Source organism: Ramularia collo-cygni (assembly GCF_900074925.1).
Source record: "Ramularia collo-cygni strain URUG2 genome assembly, contig: RCC_scaffold03, whole genome shotgun sequence".
In the NCBI taxonomy this organism is placed as follows: Eukaryota; Fungi; Ascomycota; class Dothideomycetes; order Mycosphaerellales; family Mycosphaerellaceae; genus Ramularia; species Ramularia collo-cygni.
The window spans coordinates 132,311-153,762 of NW_019716257.1; the positions used below are offsets into that span (position 1 = coordinate 132,311).

At 53.8% G+C, this 21,452-nt stretch overlaps 9 protein-coding genes; 4 read left to right on the forward strand and 5 right to left on the reverse strand.

Moving 5' to 3' along the window:
- Positions 1 to 400: 400 nt before the first annotated feature.
- RCC_02418 (related to DnaJ and TPR domain protein) lies at positions 401 to 2,358 on the reverse strand (the record flags this gene model as incomplete). XM_023767709.1 has 3 exons in its annotated part: positions 401 to 496; positions 552 to 1,828; positions 1,890 to 2,358. 3 exons carry the CDS (start codon positions 2,356 to 2,358, stop codon positions 401 to 403), a joined length of 1,842 nt encoding a protein of 613 aa, XP_023623477.1.
- A 614-nt stretch (positions 2,359 to 2,972) lies between these two features.
- Positions 2,973 to 6,986, reverse strand: RCC_02419 (related to Clustered mitochondria protein homolog; the record flags this gene model as incomplete). XM_023767710.1 has 2 exons in its annotated part: positions 2,973 to 6,880; positions 6,968 to 6,986. 2 exons carry the CDS (start codon positions 6,984 to 6,986, stop codon positions 2,973 to 2,975), a joined length of 3,927 nt encoding a protein of 1,308 aa, XP_023623478.1.
- A 542-nt stretch (positions 6,987 to 7,528) lies between these two features.
- On the reverse strand, positions 7,529 to 9,059 carry RCC_02420 (uncharacterized protein; the record flags this gene model as incomplete). XM_023767711.1 has 2 exons in its annotated part: positions 7,529 to 8,062; positions 8,115 to 9,059. 2 exons carry the CDS (start codon positions 9,057 to 9,059, stop codon positions 7,529 to 7,531), a joined length of 1,479 nt encoding a protein of 492 aa, XP_023623479.1.
- Positions 9,060 to 10,466: 1,407 nt separating this feature from the next.
- On the forward strand, positions 10,467 to 11,030 carry RCC_02421 (related to sirtuin type 4; the record flags this gene model as incomplete). The annotated part of the gene is made up of 1 exon (XM_023767712.1): positions 10,467 to 11,030. The coding sequence occupies one exon, from the start codon at positions 10,467 to 10,469 to the stop codon at positions 11,028 to 11,030; it is 564 nt and encodes a 187-aa protein (XP_023623480.1).
- A 43-nt stretch (positions 11,031 to 11,073) lies between these two features.
- On the reverse strand, positions 11,074 to 12,150 carry RCC_02422 (uncharacterized protein; the record flags this gene model as incomplete). Its single annotated transcript, XM_023767713.1, has 1 exon — positions 11,074 to 12,150. One exon carries the CDS (start codon positions 12,148 to 12,150, stop codon positions 11,074 to 11,076), a length of 1,077 nt encoding a protein of 358 aa, XP_023623481.1.
- Positions 12,151 to 12,655: 505 nt separating this feature from the next.
- Positions 12,656 to 14,866, forward strand: RCC_02423 (related to Protein mesA; the record flags this gene model as incomplete). The annotated part of the gene is made up of 1 exon (XM_023767714.1): positions 12,656 to 14,866. One exon carries the CDS (start codon positions 12,656 to 12,658, stop codon positions 14,864 to 14,866), a length of 2,211 nt encoding a protein of 736 aa, XP_023623482.1.
- A 585-nt stretch (positions 14,867 to 15,451) lies between these two features.
- On the forward strand, positions 15,452 to 16,276 carry RCC_02424 (uncharacterized protein; the record flags this gene model as incomplete). The annotated part of the gene is made up of 1 exon (XM_023767715.1): positions 15,452 to 16,276. One exon carries the CDS (start codon positions 15,452 to 15,454, stop codon positions 16,274 to 16,276), a length of 825 nt encoding a protein of 274 aa, XP_023623483.1.
- Positions 16,277 to 16,321: 45 nt separating this feature from the next.
- RCC_02425 (uncharacterized protein) lies at positions 16,322 to 18,412 on the reverse strand (the record flags this gene model as incomplete). The annotated part of the gene is made up of 1 exon (XM_023767716.1): positions 16,322 to 18,412. The coding sequence occupies one exon, from the start codon at positions 18,410 to 18,412 to the stop codon at positions 16,322 to 16,324; it is 2,091 nt and encodes a 696-aa protein (XP_023623484.1).
- Positions 18,413 to 18,862: 450 nt separating this feature from the next.
- On the forward strand, positions 18,863 to 20,935 carry RCC_02426 (uncharacterized protein; the record flags this gene model as incomplete). The annotated part of the gene is made up of 1 exon (XM_023767717.1): positions 18,863 to 20,935. The coding sequence occupies one exon, from the start codon at positions 18,863 to 18,865 to the stop codon at positions 20,933 to 20,935; it is 2,073 nt and encodes a 690-aa protein (XP_023623485.1).
- Positions 20,936 to 21,452: the final 517 nt, after the last annotated feature.

A 21,452-nucleotide genomic window follows, 5' to 3' on the forward strand; every position in this document is an offset into this window, starting at 1 on the left:
CACGAACACGGTGCTTCACTTCCTGTTCTTTCACGTGTTGTCTAAGGCTTTCACCGTCTGCCATCTACGCCTCTCTCATTCCGCCTCATGCCGCTCGAATGAATCACACAAATCACCTTCTAGCTTTGAACTTTCACTTTCTCACCGAACAGAGTTCAATGTTTATACTGACACGATGCTATCTTGACATTTCGTGCCTCCTAAAGAGACCTCTGCAGAGAGGGCACCAATATTGTCGTAATGGACGTTAATCTCAAGGACATCCCATCGACGGCATTCGTCATCGAGGAGCCAAGGCCGATCCATCGCAGAGTCTATACTKTATCGTGCATACCCGCACCAAAAGCCAGGTGCAACGGCGTAATCAAGAAGTCGGTGATCAAACCACCACGGGAATGGTTCAGCCAAAAGGATGACCGCCGCCTCCACCAAACCGAAATCCTCCACCTCCCATCCCGCCTCCGCCTCCACCATTCATCATGTTGAATAGCATTTCCTGTTTTGGTAATTAGTATACCTTTTTCAAATACAATGCTGGAGAAAGAACTTACAGGATCGATCTGGACACCTCCTCCCATACCGCCTCCCATCCCACCAAAGCCGCCACCGCCGAATTGCTCGCCAGGCTCCATTAGGTCGACTCCACTATCGTATCGTTCGCGTCTTTCGGCATCGATCAACGTCTCGTGCGCCTCTTGGATATCCTTAAAGCGGTTCTCTGCATCAGGATCGCCTGGATTCTTATCAGGATGGTGAATGACAGCAAGTTTTCGATAGGCCTTCTTGATCTCCGTTTCGGTCGCGTCCTTTTCCACGCCCAGGATCTTGTAGTAGTCCTTGCGCTTGCTCTTCTTGAGCTCCATCTCGGCGTTCCGTACCTCCTTGGCAATACCAGGCTCGTCTGGTGACTGCTCGGCGATCTTCTTGTACGCCCTTACAGCCTCTTCCCAATCGCCGCTCTCGCCTAGTGCCTTTGCCCGGGTCTTGCGAGCTTTGGTATAGCTTGGGTCGAGCTGAATCGCCTTATCGCAGTCCTCGATCGCAGACTTCCATTGCTTCAATTTCGAGTAGCACATTGCTCTGTTGTTCAAGATCTTCGAGTTCGTGCCCTTGTTGGTAGGATCAATCTCGAGTGCTGATGTGTAGACTTCCACAGCTGGCTGATACCTCCCTGATTTGAAATGCGTGTTTCCTTCCTCCTTTGTCCTGTCGAGCTTCTGCACCACCCGGAGGTACTTGACAGCGTCCTTGTAATCTGGATCGCAGGAAATGGCTTGCCGAAAATGCTGAATCGCCTTCTCGTTCTCTCCCTGTGCATAAAGTGCTCTTCCACGTAATACGAGGGCCTCGGGATCAGCGTTGTTTGCACGCAGTAGCGACATGGCAACATTTTGCGCATCACCAAGACTGTTGACCGTTCCCATTTTCAGATATGCTTCGCCACGAAGAAGTCTCMACTTCCGGGGCGGCTGCACAGTTGACCCGAGACCCTTCTCTGCCTGGTCAATGCCGAAAATCGCCAACGATCCGCTTGTGCTATTCTTCAGGCTCTCTTCAGCCTGTGAAATGTGTTTCTGCATTGTTTCCGCCGGGGCCTTATCCTTGGCAGTTGCAGTGGGCTGTATGCGTTCATAGACGTCCAATGCTTCTCGAGGTCGTCCTAGTGCAGTGTACACCTTGGCTAAGCGGTGCAAGATTTTGGCATTGTCTGGCTCCAACTCATCTGCCAGCTTGCAATCCTCCAAAGCAGCGGGAAAACGATTCGCAGCCATGTTTGCGGCCGCGCGATTGGATAGGTATGTCGACGATTGTGGGTTGGCATCCACAGCTAATTGAAAGCCAAACATCAGCCAGAGTGTACAAATACGATTGGAAAAGAATGAACCAACCCTTGGTGTACTCATCTATTGCCTTGGCATACTGTCCAGCCTTATAGAACTTGTTGCCCGCCGCTTTGAATGCTTCTGCCTCCTCAGGCCGGATCTCAGGCGGCGGAGGTGGACTGCTCTTGGTGCGGTGCGGTGGTGGAGTCGGCCGTTGCTCTTGTTCCTGCTCATTTTCGCCGGCAGATGCCTGCGCCTCAGTCTCGGGTGCAGGCGTGGTCTCCATCTTATCCGCCGACGCACCTATCGGCACGCCGCCATTGATGGAGTCGCGTGGACTCGCGGTGGACGAGGACATGGTGGGGAACTGGCCCGACTGCAGATAAAGATTGAGGGGATGTTCGGGGTCCTCCGCGCCGTGTTTGCTCTTTCGTTTGCCCTCAAAATGGCTGCGACTGCGGCGCTTATCCTTGTCCGGCGATGTGGGAGTAGTTGGAGTGGCCGATTTCTGAATTGGTTTGGAGAAAGGCCACATCGAAGACTCGTTCCACGGGCGAGAACTCAAAATAATTTAGCAGCGAGGCCTCGGGAGGATCGAACCGAGTGGAACTTCAGGGAAGAATGTTGGTCGATGGTCGCGTGCCTTCGCCTCTCACGCTGCAATGGTTGGTGTAGGCGTCGAGATGTTTTGACCACTGCAACAATTTGTGCTTCTCAGTCCACGCAGGCCATTCCGTGAAAGCTCCGGTCGGTTGGTAGGGGTTGTGGTGGAGCATTTGCACATGCACTAGGTATTTCGCTTTCGCTTCATCAAAAAGTGCTTTCGCTTACATCAAGACGTCATTTCATCCCGCTGTTCAGCAAAATCAACGCCTAACAACTCGGAAGTCCAGACAGYACGTTTCCCATCACCTGCTGGTAGAAGTGCCTTTCGGCCATGTGAGGTCGCTCATGCAGTAAGCCCGACAAATGATGAGGCGATGATAAGGTGGTGATGCCGAAGCAGCCCAAAGGGCCTCGAAATCAAAAGGGGAGATTATTATATACAAGATGCCAATGCCAACCTATGCATCTGCACCGGGCTATACTGTATACACATACTGTACATGATTACATGCATCCGTCACGTAATGCAGCCTCTATAAGCCTTTACGCCTTTTGACTCCGCTTTTTCGGGTTTGTCGTCTTGTTTTTTGGCGTGGATGGCTTAGCCTCCTTGCCACCGTCAATGTACTTCACCAGATCATCAATGTTGTCATTTCCCTTTGAAGCTGCCAGAGGCTGCGAGACAGCGGCCGTAGTCTGGCCAATGGGTGGGAGCTGCCTTGTGCCAGGTGTGACTCTCGACGTTCGCGCGCCGTTGCGCAAGATGCTGTTTCGATTTTGCAGTAGCAAGCTCGCCTGCTTGGCTTGCTTTGCCTGGCTCACGGCAGAAGCGGTGAACCTGCTCAACCACAACTCAGCCTCCTTGGTGTTTGCATCGTCCGCTCCAAGCTCGGCAGTGAAAATTCTAGCGCTCTCGCGCATCTTCTCCATTGCAGCCTTGCTGTCGCTCTCCAGCGCGAACGCTTGCGCAAGCTGGAATAATAGCGTTGCCGTGTTTACGGACAGCTTACCGGMCACGTCTTCGCATATTTCCAGGGAAGCCTCAAACCAGAGTCGCGACTCGTGAAACTGCTTCAGTGTCTGGAGCATGACTGCCGCGTTGTTGATGGTCGTAATGGAGTCCGGATGACGAATGCCATAGACGACCTTCCACAGGTCCAAGGCGTGACGGACGTATAGCAAAGCTTGCCGAGTGTTACCATTGGCATGCTCAAACAAACTCAGGTTCAGGTATGCAAGAACAGTCTCGGCATCATCAACGCCCAACGTCCGCTCCGAAACAATGACAGCCTTTTTGGCAAGCTCCACGGCTGCTGACTTCTCATCCAGGCCGTAGTATAACGTTGACAAGGCGTAGTACACGCGAGCCACCTCGGGATGGAGGATGCCGTAGATCTGCTCGTGCAGGCTCAGGCTTTCAAGAAGAAGCTCTTGTCCGAGTTCTCTCTGGCCTTGCTGGATGCTCATGCGACCGGCTTCCAAGGCTTCCTCTGCCAGCACACTGCGCGGCGACGCTTCTTTGACGATAGGTACAACATTGACAATATTCTCAGGGTGGAACGTCGCCAAAGCTGCTACTGGAGACGGTGGCGCAACACCGTTGGTGCCGTTGTCCGCATGTTTCTTCTTGCTCTTGCTCTTCTTGCTACCCTCGTTGCCGTTCTTCTGCGTGCCAAATGACTCGCTGGATTTCTTCTCCTGTAGCGCCGGTGCAGATGCACCCTCAGTCTTGGTATAATCGTACTCCTTGGCTTCAAATTGAAGGCCCATCTTTCTGGAGATCTCACGGAGCATCTGCGGTTGCTTGGACTTCTGCACAAGCTCATCCTGAAGCTCGAACCGGTAGCGCAAGTAAACTTGTCTCTTGATTTCTGAGCCCAATTTTTCAGGATCCATCTTCTCGAAGTCAAAGGACGTGTCGGAATAAAGCGACTTCAAGTCTTCCTCGATCTCCGCTTTCGGCGAAGAGTTGAGGTCAGCCCCAAGTAAGCAGTTGAGCATGTGGGCGACGCAGCTCTGAGCAAAGACTGGCGGAAGAGCTCGCATCTCCTTGTTACAGATGTGCTTGAAGGCTCGGCTGACCATTTCTTGCTGGCAAAGATGTTTCAAGGCCTGCAACCTATGGTTTGATGTGTTCGCTTCACACTGGCGTGCGATCTCGCCGAGGTAGCGAACATTGATGCCTCGTCTATGCATCTCGCGGACGAGGCTCTGGCCGTCCATGGGGAAGCCAACATCACCCTCTTGGAGATCTTTGACCAGTCGTGGAAGCACCTCGGTGCTCAGGTACGTACACACGGTACGCACATCTTCCGCATCTTGCTCCCACTCCGCCTTCTCTTCAGGCTCCTGGGGTCTCTGGCCACTGAAAACATCGGGGTTCAACGAGAAAGAAAACCCGGTGAGATCGACCTGATCTTGTGGCTGTGGCTTGCTCTCTACATCCTCCGTCTTCTTCTCGACATCGCCGTCGACATTCGAGCTCTGCTCTTCCTTCGTGGCGGTCTCGCCAACCTTTTCCTCAGCACTTCCATTCACGTCAGGTTCGCCACTGGAGGATGCCTTGCTGGCGTCTTCAGTCGAGCTCGCACGCTTCTTCGCCAGCTGTTCGTTTATGTAATCCCGCATCTTCGACACGCGATACAGCTCAACGAGCTCTGGCCGTAGGACGGTCATGCGGTGGGGGTATCGGCTCTCTTCAGTCTGGTCATGTTCACGGTGCTTCTCGATCCACGAGATGTCCAATGGGGTCACGCGGTACAGATCAAGGATATACTTGCGGCCGTCGGTACCGAGAAGACCTTTGGTCTCCACGCTTGCCTCGAGGTCGTGTCTGTTGTCCTCCTTGTCCCAGACAGCGTGCTTCTTGACTCGCATCGCTACGCTGAGCTCCTGGAAAGGCTGCACGAAGCCTTCGTGTGTGGCAATGACGTCTTTGCCCTCAACGCCGCCGTAGTCGATCTGGTTCTCGCCGGGTTCCCGCTGCTTGAAGATACCAGGGACAATGCTCTGTCCAACAACACGCTTTCCCAGGTAATCGACGACGACTGTGCCAGGAGTAAAGAGGCCCGTGATGTCCAGCTGATTCACAGCCTTGACACCCTTGACATCTTTTCCAGTCGCCACTCTCGCGGCTTCATCGCCTCCATCGCTTGCAAATGTACCGACGCCATCAGCACCAAAAGAGTAAAATACGTTGTTGTAGACAAAGATCTGAGCATCCCTGCTCTCAGTCGGATTCAGGGGCTGTATTTCTCCTCTCGCCACGAGACAGGCACCACGTACAGCGGCCTCGTTGTACTCAGCGAAGAGCTTACATGTCAGACGCTCGCGAAACACGCGTTCGTGCACCGTCTCTTTTGGCAACTCCCGGGTCGATTGGAACTCCTCATTCCAATCYCGAAGTGTTTCTGCATTGTCAGCGCCACCCAATAGGAAGGTCTCTTGGGTGCGGGTAATGTCAGGCTGGTGTTGCTGCACAGACGCAGGCGACACGATCCAGGGCGCTGCGGGGAGGCAGTTTGATAGCTGGTAAGATGCGAGCGGGTCGCGCTGTCCATTGTATACTTGCAGGCGCTGGAATGAAGCATCGAATGAGGGGGAAAGCTCGCTCAGGAGGTTGACGAGGGAGTGGGCGAATGCAGACTTGGGAGAGCTCCGTGGCGTTGGGTCAAACTTGTTGTTTGTAGACTTGTTGACGTAGAAGCCAGACACGTGCGAAGTGATGGAGTGTTGCTCGCCTTCGTTGGTTGTGACCTGGAGATAGAGCAGATGGCCGCGCATGCGGAGGTGATACGGCGGCGCATTCCATGGCGACAGCGACAGATTCTTAACAGTCTTCGGAGCCGCTTCCCGACGCTTTGCCAGTAGCGTGGTGACGGAGCCAGGCGTGCTGAGATTGTAGTCTACTACCGGGCTGGACTCCTCCTTTCCAGATTGGCTCTCTGGCAACTCCACGCCATCGCACAGGCTTATACCAGCATCGACCCCGACAACTAGATCAGTGCGATTGCCAGCAGCTCCGATCAGCTCGCGAACACGCACAATGTGCATCCGGGCTTGCGCCTCGGTGTATGGATCCTCAACGAGCTGGAATACGGGATCTTCCACGATCCCGGAGATTTCAGAGAGCTCTACAAAGTCATTGACCCGCTTGCCCTGATGCTCGAGGTGGAAGCATGAGTACTGGAAGGTTTGTGGGGTGTCCACGATCGACTGCCGGATGTCCTGCACCTGCTCTTGCGTGGAGACCGTGATTTCCGTCTGGTGCGGTGCACGCGGCAGCTTGATGGTAAGCTGGAACACATTCTCTACTGTTGGCGCAGCCTCTGTATCCTCGCCGTCTGGCTTCTCTGTCTTGTCTGATGCACCATTGGTCAATGCTTCGCTTCCATTGGCATCGGTGGTCGCGTGAGGATCTCCAGATCCGTTCACAGTCGGCTTGGACGACTCTGTAAGTCGCACGAGTCAGATTCGAGATCGATGTAACGCGTGGGAAGCATCGAGAGCCATGGCAATGCACTCAATGGCAAACATACCTTCGTTGGCAGCAGCCATGTCCGATGCAGTCCAGTCAAGTCGAGTCGAATAAGGTCCTTCAAAGCAATACTGGGGTTGAGAACAGACAGGACAATTTTGAGAGAAACCGAGAAATGAAGGAAGGTGAAGAGTACAGGTACTGTTACAATGAAGGGGAGGCCGGATTATTGGTGGATGGTCGAAGTCGAAAACGAGGACGAGTGTAGCCGATGCCGTGAGAAGAAATCAAACTAAACCACCAACCTCGTAAACTTTCTTCTCCGCGAACGCGGCAAGCTTCGAACTTCGAAGCAAGTGATGACATCCGCGACACGCCATTCGACAACAAATTCACACTTACCAACGCAGACAATGGCACATCAACAGGACTTTCACCGCGATGTCGTTACCGAAATGCTGTTGTGGATATTCATGCATGCCGCACTCCTTGCAGCGGGTATCTAAAGTCATAAACTGCATGTCATCCTCCTCGTTGGCCGTGTTACTGAACACGTCGTGCTCCCACCAGCCTATTCTCCAACAGAGCTTTCCACATATTAACCGACTCAGATACACGCTCCTCAATACGCAATCCGAGAATAACTCCGGCGTGAAAGTCCCTGAGCAAGACTCTCGCTAGAACTGTTTTCAGAGCTCGACCCAAGCTCGGCAGTCTTTATCCTCTCACGCAGCGCGCTCATGCCGCGGTTTGCAAAATCTTTGCGGCAGTACTTGCACATTCGGAGTKCACACCAGCTGCAGCTAAAATGCTCTCCTTCATCGTCGATGTGGCAGACCGCGCACTCAACCGGTGCATGTTTATTCCTGCTGAGAAGCATGCGACCGTGGCCACGAAAACATTTCAACTGGTTCATGTTGAGTGGGCRTGAGTATGCAAATCCTGACGACTTGAAGTTGTGGCCATTTCGACGTCCCTCGACTTCTTGAAAACCGGAAGAGGGATGTCTCGAGGATGGCATTGTTGACGAAGGCCTCGACGGAGCATTCAACGCTACCCAGGAGGATGTTGATGTATCCGCTGCCGATTCTGCGCGGCGACGGGAAGTGCTCAGACCGTTGAGGAAGGATGCTGCGGATTGCAGGCTCTTTGCTTCCTGAATTGATGTCAGCGKTATCCTCACTCGTTTTCGGTCAGTCACGGCTCACATTGAATATTTCAAGGCCGCTGCTCTTGCGCCTCGCTTTCGGTATGGTAATTGGCTTCGCAGGCAATTCCGGGGTGTCCATTTTGTCTCTCAAGCCGTACTTGTGTGGACTATCCTCTGGCAAGGGTGATGGGGAAGGCAGAGTGGGAGATARGCCTGCATTATGCAAAGATGGCTTTGACCGCCCGTCGCTTCCGTCATGGCTATAATCATTCGTGCCGTTCCGGTGGTGCTCCATTTGGCGCAAGTCGCGAACGGTCGTAGAGGCGCTCAATGGCCTACGAGCTCTGTCCTGGATCATGGTGGCCGCAGATGCAGAGTGCACATGAGATGCTCTCGAGAAGCAAATGTCGGTGCTTCCTGACCGGTCTAGAAGGGAGCGGGCGCCAGCGGTTGTGGTTTCATTCACATCGTCGTCGTCGACATCGTCATTGAGATCAGGGTCCGACTCCTCCCTAGTATGATTGTTCTGGTTAATCACCGACATGACGCTGGCCATCACTTCACGCGACAAAGGGCTTCGACTGTCGACCCTCTTGAAGACGTTGAACGAGCTTTTGCGCGACACCACCTTAGCGCTGCGGGAATCCGCGTGCGGCAGTCCAACATCCGGAGTTGGACTGCCATCTATGCTCGATGGCTTGTTGCCCATGACGTTCAAGTAAAAGGGCGTAGTCGGTGTTGGTGGGAGCGGCTCGCGCCTGTCAATTGGAACCTGGGTGATGGTGATTTGGGTATCGTTTCTCGTTTCACATATTCTTTGCCTGAGCTCGGCCGTGGTGAGGGCTGTGTGTCCGTTTGACTGCTGAATCTTGATGGATGCTGGTCGATGAAAAGAGCGTAAAGAACGTGGCGAAGGCTCCATGGAAGAAGCAACAATTCGAGGTGAAGGCTCGTGGCTGCTCGCTGGTAGCACTTTCGTGCTGTCGTCAGGCAGGCGCTGCATAGCAGCTGTGGTGTTCGGTGCACCCAATGAGGATGATTTGGGTAGTTCAACAATCTTCGCTACGAACGAGAATTTCTTTCCGCGCAACATTCTGGTCATAATATCTTGTCCAGTCTTGGACAGTGGGCGTGAATGGGCCTGAGCCTCCATGATGGAGGATGGAATGGATGTCTGGAAGAAAAACAGAATCAAGGTTCTCGCGAAGCACGCGGTTAATATACCTACTYTCACTGCGTACATATTCTAGGGGACCTGCCACGATGGCCCAGGTTGCTGCTCCATGGGGGGCCGATGCAAGTTCCACCACCGACGGAGTGTATGCTACATCGCCCAACAGGTGCTTTTGAACGCTTAAACAGCCGGGACCTCTCAATGCTTTACCATGCACTCATCAACCAGCGTATCGCGAGCGATTGATCGGGGTCCAGGTTGATGAAAATCAATCAACCCCAAAACACAAGGTTCACAGGCGACCTCGTGGCGAGTTCAAGCGAGTCCTATGCATGTTGGTGTTAAGATTGCGTTCCCACTTGCGGTCCGTCCCTCTGATGCTTCATCGACGAATAATTTTGCACGCCTGACCACCAAGGGACGATCTTCAAACATCGACGCAATCGTGCCACCTCGGGCTTTTGGCAGGACGGCTGAAATTATGTTCCAGGCGACAATGGAAACTGCACATGCATTGAGAACACTGCAGTGCGTGAGATGCGGTGACATTGGCCTCGCGTTTCACGGCCGATCAAGAGCCGATCTATCCATGACGCCACAACCTGAATTAACGCCATCGCAGTAGTTTAATCTCCTCCACGCGTGGCCGTGGGAGATCTCTCCGGTCACAACGCGACAATGCCATTGATGCGGATCCCGTACACACAGCCTCTTCCACTACCCCAGAGTCTTCCGGCATCAGCTTCGACAGTCGCAGGCGCGGTGGACGCGTTACAGAACTTTCTTGGACGAAATGGTGGCGACACACTCATCCTCAGTGGAGCAGGTATTTCCGTGGCAAGTGGTCTGGCAGATTACCGGGGAGCCAAGGGAACCTATATCCTCAACAAGACTTATCGTCCAATCTACTTCCATGAATTCGCCGCCAGCCATGAGGCGAGAAAACGATATTGGGCCAGGAGCTTCCTTGGCTGGACGACCCTCAACCGTTCAAAACCAAATTCGGCGCATCATGCTGTGCGGCAACTTGGCGAACTAGGAGTGGTCAAAAGCATCGTGACGCAAAATGTGGATTCTTTCCATTCGCAAGCCATGAGCCCGAAGCAGAAAGTGATAGAATTGCATGGGTACCTCCGAGCGACGGTCTGTCTGACCTGCAGAACCGAGTATGATCGTGACGAGTTTCAACGAGATCTGGCTAGAATGAACCCCTCGTGGGAAGCATTCCTGGCAGAAATGATCGAGTCCGGAGCTCTTGGGACGGAAGATCCTGGAGAGCGCCAGAAACGCGGGCTCAAGACGAATCCAGATGGAGATGTGGACGTGCCGGGAGTGGATTATAACACATTTCGCTACCCTCCTTGCCCAAAGTGCCTGGCCGACAAAGACCGGAAAGTCGATGTGGACACCGATGGAGCATGGTCGCAAGGCTCTGAAGCTGGGATTTTGAAGCCCGCTGTCATCATGTTTGGAGAGTCGATTCCGGCCCAAGTCAAACTAGCCGTTGAGTCGGCCATAGATGAGGCGAGCAGCTTGATGGTGCTGGGATCCAGCCTCGCCACGTACTCGGCTTGGCGGCTGGTAAAGAGGGCGAAGGATCAGGGCAAGAGAATTGCCGTGATCAACATGGGAGGCGTACGGGGTGAGGAAGCCTTCTTTGCGGGAGTTCCGAGGAGAACAGATGGGTCGGATGGTGTCAGGTGTAATCTACCGTTAGAACAGAGTTTGCCGGCCCTTGTGGAGCGACTTGAACAAGAACGAGACGGGGGAAAAGTGTTTAGACCTGCGCCTTGGGCGTAGCATCGTTTCATGTTCCCATTGATCTCTTTGCGCTATTCACCAATCAGGTTGCCACCCGATCGTTATCCGTTGCTGTTGGTCCGACGTTCGCCATGAAATCCCTATATTTGAAAACGTCTCCCTTGCCCTTTGATGCGTTGACTCCTTTGGACCCGAAAGCCCGCCGTCCTGCGAACTCCCCAAGAATGCCGTCCACTTCCTTCTCACTCAGCTTGATCATTTCTTCGCCTGGATTTGGAGCAGTGTGTAGCAACGCGTCTCTCAGTACCGAGACATCAATCTGTCCGCTATCGTCAACATCAAAAGCCTCGAATGCCGCGCGAAGCTCCTCCGGTTGTGAAAGATCAGCTAGCGGGCCAGAGAGCGTGTCCAAATATCGTGCAAGATTGAGCTGTCCTGGGCCATTTGGTGGGAAGAATGACCGTAACGCAGCTGGATTATTGTCAAGGCCTAGCTGAGAGAGCATCTCGGCGACGGAGGCAGATGTGATGGCTCCAGAGTTGCTATTGTCCAGCACCTCGAACGATTCGCGCATGCTATGAAGAAGAGACTGGGGAATATGATTGTAGGCTCCTCCGTGACCACCCATGACTACGAGCTGTGGTGGGGCAAATTTTGGCTGCGATAAATGTGTTGCTTGGGTCGTGCGGATAGTCGATGGTATCGTCGTTCGTTGTGGGGTTGGTCGCAAATTGGCGGGACCGGGTGCGGTGAAGGGCGAGTCGAGAGGTTGCTCCTCTGAAGATTTTCGCGCTCCGTTGTGGATTCTTGGAGAATTGCCGAGCTGGATTGTGGGCGTATTTGGCTCGTCTGGTACTGGCGTGGGGCTGGGTTGTCTCCGCGAGATGAATGTGTCTTCTGCTGCCGGGCTTTCCTTCCACGAGGGAGACGCAGGTATACTGACGCCGCTTAGGGGACGACCAAAAGGGCTCGAGGGACGCTCGGAGGAGTTGCTGATTTGGCTGGGCCGTCGTACAAATGGACTTGTCTTTTCGGGGGATAGACTTAGGTTGTTGTTGCTCTGTTTGGTCGGAGACGATGCTGGTGAAGCACTGCTGGTCTGCCGCTTGAACGGCGACGCTCGGATATTCGCCGAAAGGCGATTGGGATTCGTCTGCATCGTTGGTATTGAACGTTGTTCCTTTGATGTTGGCAAGATAATCTACTTCAAAACCGATCCATAAGGCGCGTTGCGCGATGACGGGAACTGGGAAGCGGTTGCCGGCGGTCGCTACGGAAACCGGACGACTCCGAGTGCCCCATGCACCCATCCCCCACGTTTCGGAGCTGCAGGGGTCCGCATGTCCCAGGTTCCTCAAAACTCCAGCATTGGACAGGGAGGTACAGAAAGGTGTTGACGGCACGCAGAGATGGCTACTGCGGGCTTGCGTCCCAATACAAATTCTTTGGGCGGCCGGTCACGGAATCCCTCCTTCACCCACACGCCCACTTCGGCGAATCCATCTTTCCATGGCCACGACAATGCCAATCGCAATGGCATTTCACCGCACCGAAAGGTGTCAAAGGCGCCGTCTAGGACGCTCAAGAGCCAATATCCTTTGGACGGAGAGAAACATGTAGAGTACATTCTTGTAGCCTCCTTCGACATCGATCGCGGCAGCATCATGGAGCATCAGTACCCAGGCCCTGTCGGCGGCGACGAGCACATGTTGGCTGAGTTGATGTTGCCCGATCAAGCGCATGTGCGAAGTCAGGATTGGACAATTTTCTTTTTGCACAAAGACGCTGGGACAGAGGAAGACGAAGATGACGGCAGAAGGAGACGAAGACGCAGACGGCGGAGACAGGAACTGGATGCAGATGCCGACGATGAGGGCGAGGATGAGGCCGACTCCGATGATGAGCAATGGGAAGGAGATGATGACGACTCCTCCGATGATGAGGGAACTCAGGATGGTCCGCCGCTGGTATACGTGCTCAATCTTGTCAACACGAAACAGGACAACACCGTCAAGCGTGGTGCCGTGGTCAAGGCCATGGCAATCTGCACGCGACACTCATTCCTACACATATACAAGCCTCTACTGCTACTGGCCTTGGAGATGTATTTTGCCAACCCACAAGTCGAGACGTTGGCGAGTCTGTACGAAGCTGTAAACAGCATGGATCTCTCCCTCCTCCCACGTCTGAACTTTCTTGAGAAGTCGATTCTGCAGGGCAGTGATGCAAAGGACCTATTTCTTGAAAAGTTCGAGACCATGATCACCCAGCGCATGGCCGAAAGCGCGGAGAAAGATGGAGCTGCAGTCTCCATGGAGCAATCGGGCACTTCCCAGTTCCAGCCAAGGGCGAGATATGGGCTACCACGGGATACACATGAGTTTGAAAGTGTTGTCCACTACGCCAACATACCAGTGCCGGTCAAGATTCCCACAGCAGTGAGCCCGGAGACGGTTGGAGACTTTAGTCTAATCAAGCTGATTACGACTTTTAGTACACCTCACGCGACCTCTCCGGTTCCGTTCAATCCCACACATCCGCATCTGACAACTTCAGGAGCAACAACCCATCCCATCATAGTTTTACTCAATGCACTATTGACGCAAAAGCGGGTCATCTTCCTCGGCCACAATCTTCCCAGCTCTGAAGTTGCAGAAGCCGTATTGGCTGCATGTGCTCTTGCATCGGGAGGCCTTCTCCGTGGCTTCACCAGACACGCGTTTCCCTACACAGATCTAACCAAAATCGACGATCTTCTAAAGGTACCAGGCTTCATCGCTGGGGTAACGAATCCCGCATTCTCTCTCAAAACAGAGTGGTGGGATGTTCTCTGCGATCTGAGCACAGGCAAAGTTCGAATTTCCAACCGCATCGAGCAAGCCCCTCTTACCGAGGGCGTCGCGTTCTTCCATCAGAACACCCACCAGCCAGGCACAATAGCGGCCGKCGGAACGGGCATTGCCTCTTTGGTCAGCGCCGGAGCAAGCTTGTCCGCCGGCTTGGGCGGTAATACTGCTCCAAATGGCAACATGAGCGGCGATGCTACTGGAGATGGTATTTTCATGCAAAGCGTTTTGGCAGGTATCAACGAGCGGCATGGCGAAAATGCAATCAGGAGCAAATTCCGCAGATGGGTTGGAAAGTTCACACGACTTGCGTCTAGCTTCGAGGAAACTGTCTACGGCGCCAGCGCGTTGCACATTCACAATATCGACAGTCCGAAAGTCGGCTTCCCTGCAACGGACTCGCCTGTTACGTCTCCAGGCGGAAGGACAGATTCTGCGCTCCCGCCAGAAGTCACCGGGCATGGTTACGTCTGGCCCACCGCCCAAGCGAAGAATAGCGAATTGGCTGCCAACTCTACAAGAATAGAGGGCTGGCGCAACACTCGAAGTTACTACAATTTCATCCAGGATCTCGCGGCTCTGTACACACATCGTCCTGTCAAACATCTGGATCTGCAGCATCTTCACGATAGACTGGCCAAGTTACGGCTCGGGCAAGATCAAAGTGCAAAGATCTACTTGGCAATATGTGATGCTGTCAGCACAGAGGGCGAGATCAACCAGCTGCTTGCAGTGGTGGCTAACGGCATTTGGGAGAACAAGGCTGCTGGCAGTGGAAGCGGGCAGACTCCGGGCTTGTTGTTCATCGGCATGGGACTCTTTCATCCCAGCCGGGATGTCAGGGAGACGGTCGCGGAGCTTTTGGGACGCATAAAGGAGCATGAGGCTGGAAGACACTTCTGGGCGACTCTCGGTCGGTTTGTTAGGATTGCATGGGAACGAGTCATGAATTCTCGGGTCGACAGGATGGAAAATGGTGGAGCATCGGCTGCTGTTGCGGCTACCACTGGRGCGGTGCGTGAGAGTTGAAAGGAGGGAAGCCGATCCAGGCTATGGCTGTGATGATTGATATGCCTGGCGATGTTATCTAACGACCTACATTTGGATAGACGCCTCGGCCATTTAGACATGCGATTTGCTCAAAGTGATGAATCGAACAGCGTATCAGTTCCTCGACGGTTATTCGCAGCTCACAGTCAGTAATTAGGCTACTGTAGGTAGTCTTGGGAGAGCATAGACTACCTTGCTTCGTTAAGGTAGCTATATATCTAGCTCGCAAATAGGACTTTCAGCCCTAAAAAGCTTAAATACCTCGCGAATAGGTAGTACCTATATGCACGTTCTTTAGCCGTTAACTATATAAATTTGTATTATCCTGCTCTCGATCAACGCATTACCTCCTAGATAGCTTACTCCACTTTTAGACTAATAATCGCACAATTCTCGAAAAGCAGTAGTAGGCACTCGGTGGTCTGTGCGCCAAGACTACATGGCCAGCAAATGAGACTTTGGGAATTTTAGAAGGCTAAGCCCATTCAATATTTGGGTCAAACACCCAATCAACACCAGTACATCGCTTTCCCTTGCGGCCGTCCAACAACAACATCCCATACCATGGCCACCAAGAGACAGGCACCCGACGAGCGAGCCGGTCAGTCTAGTAATGCGACCCATCAGTCCCGGAAACGCTTCAAGCCCAACACTGGCAGTTTTGTACCGCCCGAGAATTTTGGCAAGAAATCATTCAAAAAGGCCCATACCACAAATGCGATCAAATCGAACATCCGATCCCTTCGCAGATTGCTAGAACGTGAACTTCCCGCAGACGTTCGGGTGGAGAAAGAGCGCGCGCTGCAGACTGCGGAACGTGAACTGGCAGCCACGGAAAAGGCAAAAGTTAGGAGTGATTTAATCTCACGGTATCACAAGCCTCGGTTCTTCGAGCGACAAAAAGCGGAGCGGAGGTTGAAGCAGGCACGGAAGGCGTTGAGGGCTTGTGAGGGCGATGAGGCGGAGAGGGAGAAGTTGGGGAAGGAGGTGGATGAATATGAGGTGGACTTGAATTATGCGCTCTTCTTCCCGCTGGATGAGCATTACGTCAGTCTCTATCCGACGAGGAAGCGAAAGGAGGATGGAGAGCCGGCGACATCGGAGGTCGAGGGGAAGAGGCAGGGTGATAAGGCAATGTGGGAGCTGGTGAGAAAATGCATGGCTGAGGGGAAGAACAGGCTTGAGCAATTAAGGGAAGGCAAGTTGACGCAAAACGACGATGCAGAGGAAGTTGATCATGCCGAGACGAAGCCCACCCAAGGAAAAACCAAGCGAGAGAAGACGAATTCGCGTATGGAAGTGCGTGAACAGGAGCAGGCTACGAAGGAGGCAATCGAGGAGAATGATGGTTCCAGCGACGATGACACTGGTGGTGGATTCTTCGAATGATGCTCGACTACAAGCGGGGAAGTTTTCTATCTACATACCCTCCACTCATGCCCTCATTGTCTGCAGCAGGCGAAGATTGATGTCTTCCTTGACCCAACCCTCGATTCGCTCCGCCACATCACCCACCAGCTTCTCATACCTTTCATCGACAAAGAACAAGCCACAATGTGCGCCAACTTCGTCTACATTCTTCATGAAAACACGTAACCAGCATGGATCTCGCTCGCCATTGGAGTCCTTTGGCGGCAAGGTGCAGAACATGCGGTCTTTGGGCGGAGTCTTGTCGTCCTCCTTTTTGCTATTCTGTGGCGCTAGCGAGTTTGTGTCTTCTTCATTCGCGGTATGCATCGTAGAGACCGTCACACTCGAGGGCTCTCTGGTCTCCATGCTTGGTCTTGTGTCTGATTCTGGGGTGTCCTCCCGAGTGGGTGATTTCTCTCCGCGCAGTCTCCGACTTTCCGCCTCCATACGCTTTCTTTCTTGCTCCATCCGCAGCGCCTCGCGTTCGTTGTGCGTCATGTCGGCATCGGACTTTTTTTTGGCTTCGGATTCCTTCCGCTGAGCTATACTAATGGCCTTCTGGTCCTTCCGGGCCTGCTTCTCGGTAGCTTTCTTGTGATCTTCAATCAGCTTGGCACGATTTTTGACTGCTTTCTCGTAATTCTTGACCGCTTTCGCATGTTCCTTCTCGACGAGTTTGCGTGTCCCCTTGTCTGTTATGAAGCTGACGTCTAGCGGTGGCGGGGCCGCGGGTAGAGGTGGCAAAAGACCTTCAAGATCGACGGGCATCGAAGATGCGACGCTAGGCGAGTCTACAGACGAAGACGATGGTACGATCACGTCATGTGCTGAAGCACTAGACATGTTTGTGTCGCCGATGGTGAGAGTCTCCATCGCATCGTCAAAGTCTTCCTCCGGATCTTCAGGCTCTGGTCTTGGGCTAAGGCTCATCATTCCAACGGGAGATGGACTGCGAGCTACTTTCGCGTCACTTGCCCCTGTCCCTTGCTTGCTGTTCCTGCTACTAGAAGTCGAAGGAGACCGCATCTTCGTGTCCAAGCGGGCGTCGTCGACCTCGGACCCACCAGCGCAGTCTTCGCCACTCAGGGCCAGATCTGGAATATCCGTGGAGGGTCGCCTACTCTGCTCCCGATCACCGGCAATGTCGGACGTTTTGCGTGAAGGGGTCGTTGGCTTTTTAGGCCGTCCGGTGCTTGCTGTGTAATAGTTGATAAATCGGACCCTTGGTGGTATTCCACCTTCAACAACAGATTGGCGAATACGCTCATCTTCCTCCTCTAGTGCACGTATCCTAGCATAGCGAGTCTTGAGTTCACTATAGTTAGCCATCGCACCGCCAAACTCGAGATGAGAGGTGACTAGTTTCTTCACTCCGCCTGTGAGATCGTCTGAATGCTTCGTGATGAAGTGCCACGCGCTCTGCCAGCCCTTCCGTACGGGTAGCACAGTGTCGTTTCCGAAATGAGGATTGTAGTTTGGGTCGGTCATCCCGCCTGACCAGAAGGTGTCCGCTCGAGACGGAGCGGCGGCTATTGCTGGTCCGACTCCTCCACCAGGTCCGCCATCGCCGACAGGGACTGGAGATGATGACTCAGGGACGGCATCGCGTGGTTCTTCGGCAGGTGAGAAGAGACTCGCCAGACCACTTTTGACAACACCCGGGTGCATTCCCAGAAATGGGACATCAAAATTGATTGTGCCGAGGATGAGATGATTGAGAGCTCGGCTTGCTTGGTGGCTGGGCGGCATTAGTACAATCTCAGCGCACAGTAGCCCGCCCATGCTGTGGCCCAGCAGCACGACATCGGTCAGAGGGTCTTGATGCGGCTCGATCCAGTCGCTGAAACTATCTCGGGCGACGGTGATGTTCCCTCTGGACCGATAGCGTGGGTATATCTTGGTGTGAACTACATGAGTCTCGGCCAGCAGGACTGCAAGAATGCTGTGGACATGCGCTGGGAAGCTGCGGAAACTCGTTTCATTTCCCATGAAACCGTGAATGTAGACGAGCAACAACTTTCTGCGCTCGCTTTGCTCCCCCACCGCAGGAACCAGAGATTCCTGTGATGTAGAGCGAGGATCGTTACGTGTCAGGCCGGAGCCCTTGGCCGCCATGGTCGTATCGAGCCGGGGGGAAGTCGGGGTCGAAGCAGAGGTGAAGTTGGTGTTGCCGAGACCTAGCAAAGCTTAAAGTTCGAGGAGCGGCGCGGGGATAAACAGCAACGGGTTTCATAAACAAGGGCAGTCATCCTTCTATATTTATATCGCAATATCAGCAGCAGGCAGCGATCCGGGGCCTCTCATTTCCGCAGTGGCTCTTCAGTCGAGCAGACGGTATTCGAGGGACGCAGCGGAGAAACATTGAAAGGAGAACCCAAGGAAGGAGGATCAGGGAGGCGCGAACGTTTGGTCGCATCACATGAAGAGATCCACGGGAGCCTACCACCCTACTGGACTCCTCGCCCGCTGTTCACACCGTCCCCCCGCCGAAGCCCCGATGCCAGCGTCCGACCCGTATTGACTGGTAGTGCACCACACCGCTCTCGCCGTGGAGAGGGTTCGCTCATGTCGTCCGAACGCATACGGCTATCAAAGCCAACACGGCCGCCGTTGACTCCGCGCGTGGCCGGCAGTTCGACGAGTACCCCACAGCTCAGGCCGTCAGCACCTCGTCTTCCTACCGGGAGTGGCGTCGGCGTCCGACCTGGGTCGCCCTTGATATCACCCCGAGTTGCAAGCAGACCGACAGATGAGACACCGAAGGGGCCAGCACTGGGGACGGTCAATGCCAACATCACTCCGCGCTCGGCGAAGCGCAGGTCCCGGGTCGACAGCAGTACCAATTCGCCACTACAGGATGAGTCGCCGGTGGACACACGGGCGAAGAGCGCGGCCACGACCAATCTAGGAGTGCCCGATGCAGCACAAGGACGTGGCAGTGGTGGTAGTGGACTGGGCGTCTCACTTRGATATGGGCAGCACAGGGCTCAGGCACGACTCAGCGCACCGAAGAGCTCCGTGGGCGCGGGCAGCTCACCGTCTCTGGTGCGGTCGCCTGGCTATGCAGACCTCGCTTCACAGCAGGACAGCATTGAGAGTCGCTTCTYCCATGCCAGCGATGCCCCCCGGCAGGAGTATGTGGGGAAGAGGCCAGAGCCTAAGCGGACTCCCGCTTTCTTCTACGCGGATGGCAAGGAGGACACAACCCATGTACCGCCCAAATCACTTTCACCTCTCATGTCAGCCATGTCTGAGAAGGGCTCCTGGCAGCGGCCAGAATCGCAGTCGAATTCGTCAAGAAACCCTCCCATGGCGTCACCAGCCCTGAGTGCGGTTGGCAGCAGTGTGCCTTCATTTTTCCCGGCAGCATCGCAATCACAGCCCATGAGAGCCCCTTCGCCCAGCAAAGAGAATATACATTTGTCCTACAGAAAAGGTGCATCGCAGATCTTCGGCACACGTCCCACACCACGGCAAGCACATCGATCCGCAGATATGCCTCTTTTGGAAGAGGCTAGACGACCAAGCGGAGGAGTGTCTCGCCATCACAAATCTCCCAGTCTATCTTCCATAGATTCAGGGAACTCCCACGCATCACGAAGGCGATCTGCTACTGCAGTCGACACCCAAAGTCCAACCTCACCGTTAACAAATGCGCCGATGGTAGCAAATCATGTTCCTCGACTCGGCAGTCCACCACAAACTATTCCCATCATCGATACCTCTCTCGCCTCTCCTTTATCTCCACCTCTCGATTACGGAGCGCTAAGTCCGACCAAAAATATATCAGAGCTCGCTGCTGACGCCCGGAGAGAGAGGAAGGTTCTTGACCTTGAGATTTCGAACTCCAGCTTGCTGGCTATCAACGCTAGCCTTGAACGTGAGGTTCGAAGACAAAAAATGGAGCTCAAACGATTTCGTCGTCTGTCTCGCGCTGGTCGGTTCTCGATGGCTGCGAGCGAGCCTACCCATGCGAGATCCTCTGGAGGGTCACTCGGCATGCTCGGCGAGGACGAAGACGAGGATGAAGACGACGATCCCTACGCCGCCGCAATGCTTTCTGGACTGATCGATCTGGATGACGAAAGTGATTCGGAAGAAGACGACAGCCTGATGAGCAGCAACAGTGCGCTATCTTCCAATGCCCAGCAAGACCGTTTGGCAAAAGACGAAAAGCGCTTGCGCGTGGATCTAGAAAAGCACAAAGAGCTTTTAGTCAATTCCCAAAACATCAACCAGAGCTTGAAAAGGTGCATGTATGCAACAGAGGCAATGATAGAAGATGGAAGGAAAGCGCTCCAATATCACGTACGAGTGAGCGATGTGAAGCTAGGAGGAAGAATACTCTCTGGTCTGGATGACGATGAGATTGAACTCGAAGATGGTATTGAAGATGATGCCTTTGCAGGTGAGGACGGGGGTGGCGATGGTGATGTTGGAGGCATGAAGGGCTTGCTCGACGTTTGGGCGGGTGTAGGCAGGCTACATCTCGACGGAAGCGAAGCGCCTGGAGATCGAGATTCTGGTATCGAGCTGGAAAAACATTTGTTCTCCGGGAGACCACCTGAGACAGCAGCGCCGGTTCGCCCTGCAGTAACGCAGCAGATATCAAGCCGGCTACCCTGCCTCGATTCCTAGGCGGGACGAACAGGTACAGGCAGTTTGAAAGCGAGCAGTGTCCCACGCTTGAAGCTTCGTTATCGACCGCGAAGTTGTCTGGGTTGAAAAGTCTGCAACGCTCCGGTAACGTCGGAAATAACGTCCTACTCTTGAGTGTTCATCGGTCGGTATCTCGAGGAGGAAATGCATGGGGCGTTGGCTTCAGCGAGAGAAAATTTGCCTCGTTACGAGCCTGGACACGTTCGATGGTTGTGGAGCGAGCGATTCGCTCATTTTGGCGTCATTTTTGTTTGATTGGATGCACTGCTTGAGATACCCCATTTCGTATGTTGTAAGGAACGTGACCGGGACGACGACTGCGATAAGCAAAGAAAGATCACATGTGGCAAGCTCGAATGATAATGCTCGAGATTGAGAGACTTCTCGTTCGACACGGTCATAATAATACACTGTCCACTCTAACTGCTTGAAAAATTCTCGTGATCCCGCCCCTTGCGCAAGTTACTACAGCATTACATCGTTGGATACCAAATGC